The sequence below is a fragment of the Arachis hypogaea genome, chromosome 16 (assembly GCF_003086295.3).
Source record: "Arachis hypogaea cultivar Tifrunner chromosome 16, arahy.Tifrunner.gnm2.J5K5, whole genome shotgun sequence".
Lineage (NCBI taxonomy): Eukaryota > Viridiplantae > Streptophyta > Magnoliopsida > Fabales > Fabaceae > Arachis > Arachis hypogaea.
The window spans coordinates 13,372,754-13,379,920 of NC_092051.1; the positions used below are offsets into that span (position 1 = coordinate 13,372,754).

At 34.7% G+C, this 7,167-nt stretch overlaps 1 protein-coding gene across 1 annotated transcript; it reads right to left on the reverse strand.

The window, feature by feature from the left end:
• Positions 1-208: 208 nt before the first annotated feature.
• On the reverse strand, positions 209-6,586 carry LOC112756516 (flowering time control protein FCA). The gene is made up of 15 exons (XM_025805135.3): positions 6,199-6,586; positions 5,744-5,814; positions 5,501-5,579; positions 5,274-5,356; positions 5,113-5,164; positions 4,207-4,254; positions 4,009-4,073; positions 3,341-3,389; positions 2,933-3,012; positions 2,788-2,852; positions 2,380-2,439; positions 1,968-2,265; positions 1,331-1,495; positions 616-1,248; positions 209-446 (listed from the first exon to the last, which is right to left on the reverse strand). Exons 1-15 carry the CDS (start codon positions 6,410-6,412, stop codon positions 390-392), a joined length of 2,019 nt encoding a protein of 672 aa, XP_025660920.1. The 5' UTR covers positions 6,413-6,586; the 3' UTR covers positions 209-389.
• Between the last annotated feature and the right edge of the window lie 581 nt (positions 6,587-7,167).

The window sequence follows — 7,167 nt, forward strand, 5'->3', positions numbered from 1 at the left end:
TAAATATTGGTATAATTGAAAGAAGAATAGAAGAACGTCAACTATTACTATTAGCAGCATCATAATCCATGTTACAAACATTGTTAATAATTGATCGGATGATCAAAGAATGTGTAGCTCATATTTGCAATGTATTTCCTTTCCAAAATAACTAATTAAAGGAGAATGTATAGGATGATAACTTTCATTCTTTGCATCTGAATAAAAGTTCCTCAAAATAAATAAATAATATTAATGTCCATATTAATATGAAAATAAAATATAGTTCCTTAGAAATTTTAAAGCCATTTTATGATAATAATAATAATAATGGTTAATGTTTCTATCAATAAAAATAGTTATGAACAGTATGTCATACCACTACCAGTGACCCAACAAGAAAAACTATATCACCCCTGTCCAACAACAGAACTTGCTTTTGAGTGCCCTTGATCATTATCTGTTTCCTGCAAAAGATTACAGTGTTAGGCAAGTAACAAACCATGAAACTGTTGACTAAATAGAGGTTACTTTCAGACAAACAAATGTTGTCATACAACCCTGTTTATCAGTTGGGGAGAGTTTTTTCTCCCTTGCCTGATCCTGTTAACGGGAAAGATACATCAAAGAAAGCACCTTTTGGCTTTGAGCAACTTGTGCAGAGGAGGATAATGATAATTGTGACAAAAGACAGCTATCATCCTCAAGCTCTTGCAGCTTCTGTGATTCTTTATGATCCTCGTTCTCTTGCTGCTTCTGTGAATATTTATGATCCTCATGCTCTTGCTGATGCTGTGATTCTTTATGATCCTCGTTCTCTTGTGGCTTCTGTGAATCATTATGATCCCCGTGCCCTTGTTGCCTCTGTGAACCATTATGATCCTCATGCTCCTGCAGCCTCTGCAAATCTTTATGATCCTCGTGCTCCTGCGGCCTCTGCAAATCTTTATGATCTTCGTGCTCTTGCTGCTTCCGTGAATCATTATAATCCCCGTGCTCTTGCTGCCTCCATGAATCATTATGATTCCCGTGCTCTTGCAGCTTCTGTAAATCTTTATGATCCTCGTGCTCTTGCAGTTTCTGAAAATCTTTATGGTTCACGTGTTCCTGCAGGTTCCGTGAATCTTCATGATCCTCGAGCTCCTGCAGCTTCTGCGAATCTTTATGATCATCGTGCTCCTGCAGCTCCTGCGATTCTTTATGATCCTCATGCTTTTGCTGCTTCAGAGACCCTCTCTCATAGAGAGCATACTCCTCAGGTTTTTCCCACTGCACCATGAAGAGTAACCATCACACAAAATAACAAAAAATCAAAACATGTCTGATCGAGATCCAAAGCTTGAAACATTACTTTGCTTTCACAAGTGACGCAATTGTAGTAGTAAGTATGACCATCAGGGCAGTAGTGCTCACTCCAGTCACACTCGGGAAAATCTTCATCTACAGGACTAGTAGGCATATCAGGTGAAGTACTGCCAGCAACTGTATTAGAATTGCTTACACTCTGCGTAGGTGTCTGCAAAAGACATTAAAGCAAGAAAATTATTGCGGGCTGAGAAACAAATAAACTTAACTAGTAACTAGTCAAATGATAATTCATTTAGTGGTTAGCAATGTAGTTAATAGTCGGAGATACAGCTGTGGGGGGGGGGAGAACTACATTATGTGATTATCTGATACTGTTCCACAATTATAGTACAACATTTTTAAGAAAGAAAAATCTTTCTTCAGAAAAGAACACTCAAAGTTGTTGCATTTACAAAGGCCACAAAAAGAATTGTATGACTAACTTTAAACAGTAACTGCAAAAAATTGTAAATATGATTTAATTGACAACAAAAACATAACAAGAAGTACCTAACTATCAACTCAGCAGCATTAGTCAACCTCTTCAATAACATTAATTTACTTACATTACGACCAAAATGTCCCTGAAAGAGTGACTTCCAAAGAATGATTGATAACTGTATTACCCAATAGTCACTAACCTGTGAACTTGGCTGCTGCTCTATATTTTGCACTGACATATCTGTTGGATGCAACTGTCTCTGCACCTCAGGATAAAATGGTTGAGAAGACATCTTCGGAGCTTGATTGCACTGCAAAGGCATCGAAGTCAATTGTGAATGTGGCTGTGGGATAGGAAATGGCTGGGGCACCATGTTAGCCCCAGGTTCCCAATTCTGCATATGAGAAGAAACTTGTGGGTGTGCAATTGTAGAACGATGTGGAGCCATAGGCATAATACTTCCTCTAGTATTTGGATCACCGAAATTTGGCACTGGCCTGTGACAAGATATTAATCAGAAACTCCTTTAGCATGTCAAATGCATGTAGTAATTACTAAAACCAAAAAAAAAAACAAAGGTCAGAAAGAGGAGGATAAAGAAACAAACAAACCAAACTGCTGATTCCTGAGGAAGGGGACCAAAATTTCCATTTCCATTTAAAAAGTTGCCTCTGGGAAGAAAAACAAATAAACAGCATGAACAAAATTCCCGAGTTAGATCCATCAACAATATTCTACTGGCTGGAAAGGTATTATCATATTGGAGTTTTCCTTCCGCAAGAAGTATTTATTTTTATTAAATATATCTTGTAAGTATAAAGGGTTTCATATACTAGATGAATAATGCATAACAAGAAAATTGTAGAGTTATGCATGAAGAATACGCTGTGTCATATTTTGTTCATTAATAATAAAACAAAACAAATAAACATGTCGTGTAGTTTTGCATTAATATATTAATAACAAAGACTGTCATGAACATAGAGTTGTGTGAAATATAAAGAGGCAAACAGTAAAACCTTGGATCTCCAGTCTTTGGTTTCTTTGGCTCCGCAAAACGAACAATTAATGGATGATCACAACCCTGAATGATTAAACATGACAGTTTAGTATCCATTCAAAAGAAGTCATAACAATATGTATCAGGCACAATATTTGCCTTACTCTCATTGTGAATGTGTTGTTCAGCCCTTTGATTGCCGCCAACGCCATTTCTCTATTAGAAAATTTGACAAAAGCATATCCTTGGAAAACAAGAAATGCATCCATGTGACAAGCATGCTAGGTGAAAAGGAAAACCACGTATAATAGCATCATCAACAAAAATAAGCACAACTTGATGACGTAGACCCAAAGTGTTAATAATTTGAATTTCCTCATACACTGAGCTAAGTGAGGAGTGGGGAGGGAGAGCTCTCTCTCTTCATTCTTAATAAGTTATTATTTTTGTTAATCAGGTGTATGATCTCCTTGAAATACAATGTCCAGTAAAGAAACAAAAATATCAGGTTTGTGTATTCTTCAAAGCCACAGAAATGATAAGAACATTATATTACAGGAATAGGGACCAACCACGATTGTGCAGGAAGACATCTTCTATATTTCCATAAGCAGAAAATATCTGCAGAAAATGTGGATACAAAACTTAGAAACTTAGTATGAAACCTAGGATATCACACACAGCCATGCAGACTACACAGAATATTCCATAATATCTTAAGCAAACAATAAACAATAATCTCGTATCAAAGCAAAATTGATGACTACCATAATAAAGAAGAAAATATCATATCTACCCACTTAGGTGATTGTTTCACGTAATGTTTGGAAATTGAATAACTAATTTTGATATACGAAATAAAAATGTTACTATCTACAAAGTTCCTTCGGAAGATATATTTTTGACTTGGCAAAATTTAGAAAGAAACACATCTTAAACTGAATCAGGCAGCAAAAAACTAGCAGATAGTAGACGATGGTAACCAGCTTTTCGGGCTATCTGTTAACCATAACAACACATGTATCAATATGATTATGAATATTTCTGTCTCTAATATCTGTTTCCAGTTTAATTGGAGACACCTGCAATGGTGTGGGTCTAGACACATTTCTACAGTTTGCACATCATCAAGCGAAATAAAAGGAATATTGGACTACATTCAATAATAAGAAAGATACCATAGCAACTTGTAATTAGGTTAAGGAAAAATATTTGGTTGGATCTGAATGGTGAAACATACTTCTTCTATTTCGTTTCTCGAAGCTTCTTTCTTGATGCAACCAACAAATACTTTATCAGCAACCTCTGAAGAAACATAAGAACAAAAAATGAAATAAAATATGAAGTGATAAGCTAAAAGCAACAGCATAAAGAATGAAAACTTATGTTAGAAAATAGTAAGCGATGGGTTATCTTGGGAAAAAGGATGAGAATTTACCTTCTGAAGGATCTTTCTTTTCCACGTTCCGTACAAATGTTCGGACCCCTAGAAAAGGAATAAATATGAATCAAATGACTAATACACAAACAAGTATGAAGCTTTTAATTACTCATCACTCACTGAAGACAGTATACTACGCTAAATGACAAGTTTTTATCAATAAAACTCAATGTTTGAATATAATAGGATGATTCTTTGTAGTGTTAAATTTAAACCTGTTGCCTGGTAAGGTCTAGAGAGAGTAAAATGGTAAATGTATGCAGTCTAACCCTTGTGAGTGGAGACTATTTTTCCATGATTTGAAATTTAGAACCCATGATCTCTAAGTCACAAGGCAGCAACTACCATTGCATCAAGGCTGACTCTCAATTTTCAAGGGAAGCCAAAGAAAAAAGGGGTCTAAAAACAAAACATATAAAGATTCAGTGTGGACACATACAGTGCCAAGGCTAAACCGCAGCTTCAAAACGCTTGTGTGCACACAAACAAACATAGAATTACTCTCACCTCCCTTGAGTTTTACCTTCGTTATATACGATACTGTTCTCTATTTTGAGAACACACAGGAACTTCCCTCAACAGACCATATGTCAAGGGAAGTTTGTAACAAATAAAGAAAATTCAAGCAAGGTTTGTGTAATTACCATAAAATAAAAAGGGAGAGAACAAGATGAAGCTATATATGCCTATGAGTTCACATTTCAGTGTGAAACCTGTTCTTTTCACTATTTTTTCCTTGAGAAACTAAACTACAGCATGCATTCAAAACCTTCTTTAAACTGAACCAAACTAGATAGAGAAAATATAATCTATTAATCAGCTAGGAAGTGGAACCTGGTTAAGGCACACTAATACAGTATTTATCTCATAAGTTTTGAAGGAAGTAAAATTTGAAAGAGTTACCAAGCCGTTCACGTTCCCGATCAGCATATCTGACAACAACAGGAGATGATTCCTAGAACATGTAAATGAGCCCAACAATAAATATATGTTTAACTTTGAAATAATAAGCTGTATAGCAGAAAGAAAAGGTTCGAGTCCATCATAGGTAATGTTGTCCTTACCCCAGGAAATGTATACTTATTGTTTAAAGCCTTAATGGCTCTCTCAGCTTCATCTAATGTTGCATATTTCACAAAACAACTTCCTACAAGGTTGATCAAAATTTGAACTAGTGTGATTTCTTTCAGATATGGTATGTGATTACTGGTAGTGTCAAATTAAAGTCATTAATCCTTGCAACCATTGGGAAACCAAATTACACAAACTGATGATGAAACATAGCTTATACCTTGTCGTCCACCAGTTCTCTTATCTTTTAAAAGAACAACCTCAACAATAGTCCCATACCCTTCAAACACCAGGCGGATCTGATTAAAAATTAAAAGTAGAAAATGAAAAGAGATGGAAGGGTAAGAAACGGTTACAAGTTGATAAGCCAGTGTGCCAGCAGGCAAAAGACACAACAAATCTTATCATTTGAAACTTGAAAATCCTAATATCTCAAAGTGATGCTTATGGCGAAAGGACTTACATCAGCCTCGGTAGCTGTTCTTGGAACCGGTGCAACATAAACTTTTACATGACACGCACCATCTGCTTGATCTGCAAAGAAGAATTGCCGGCGAAAAGAATACTTAGCAAAACAATCGTATTATGCATTTATTTATTTAAAAAAAAAAAAAAAAAAAAAAAAAAAAAAAAAAAGCTAAAAGGAATCCTCTCAAGAAATAACAGGAACAACAGTGCAGCCTCATTGGTCTCAAGTAGAATGCATGTTAATAGTCATGGTCATTGGTATGAAAGCAACAAAATTCAAATAAAAATGTTAACAGTGTGCAACTGGAAATCAGGTATCAGAATAGAGTGACCATCTAATCTAAGGGCAACATGAAATGAGCATAAAAATAGAATCCAATCCATTTACATATATCAAAAAAGAAAAGAAAAGAGAAAAAAGTAAACAGAGGAAACGAAATTGGATTGTACCTGGAGAAGTAGAAGTCCAAGCTCGCTTGCGGGGTGGACGTGAATGGTTAGGAGGAGCATATCCAGAAGCAGGAGAATCGATTGGGTTAGGGTTGGGGAAGGCATTGACCCCGTTGTGGCAGTTGTAGTTGCCGTTAGGGTGGTTGAAGTGGTTGCTGTTGTCTTGGGTTTGAGGTTGAGTGTAACTGTGAGGGTCTCCGCTGAAATTCACCATTTGAGCGATACCCCAGCTGAGCTACGCTGGTGGATAGAGAGAGAAGGAGGTTCAATTTGGGAAGAAGCTGTGCCCTTTTCCGGTGGTCTTCTCAGCTCCGGACTCTGCTCAGCTCGGAAAAGTGAGGTTCTCAACTGATTTGCCGTGCCGCTGAGGGTTTACCAATTGAAAAATAATTAGAGACCGTATTCATATTTTTAAATAAAAAAAATACATTACAAAATATTAATCATTATATATTTTAATAACTTCAGTAGCACATAATATTATTGAAGTAAATGCTATGGTACTTATCGTTTTGTATCTAAGTTACTAAAAAAATAAATAAATAATATTTAATAAATTTTATATAATTTATTTGTATCATAATAAAAACACCATAAAACTCACCTATTACTAAACCCTAAATACTTTCTAAAATTATTTTTCCTCATTTAATTATCCACTCCAACATTACACGCTATTCTAAATAGTTTATTGTTAAAAAACACTCTTTTTCTTTTACAAGTTTTAAAAAATAATTATGCTATATATTAAAATTAATCAACAAAATCAATTATCAATATAAAATATATATTAAAATATAAATATATATTAAAAATAAATTAGAACACATATATATTTATACAAAAATATATTAATAATTAATTTTAGCTTAAAAATAATCTCACGTTCAATGAATCAATGGATAGAATGTACTATTTGAATATTTTGAATTTTTGGGTGATTAAATATTTTCGAAAGAAAAAGTATAG

What these genes read in the sequence shown, in the direction of transcription:
- LOC112756516 (XM_025805135.3), bottom strand. Translation starts at nt 6,412, where the DNA reads ATGGTGAATTTCAGCGGAGACCCTCACAGTTACACTCAACCTCAAACC. An exon ending in AGCAGCAGCCAAGTTCACAG is followed by an intron (nt 1,496 to 1,967) that starts GTTAGTGACTAT and finishes TGTCTTTTGCAG; the next exon opens with ACACCTACGCAGAGTGTAAG. An exon ending in GCGTCACTTGTGAAAGCAAA is followed by an intron (nt 1,249 to 1,330) that starts GTAATGTTTCAA and finishes TTCATGGTGCAG; the next exon opens with TGGGAAAAACCTGAGGAGTA.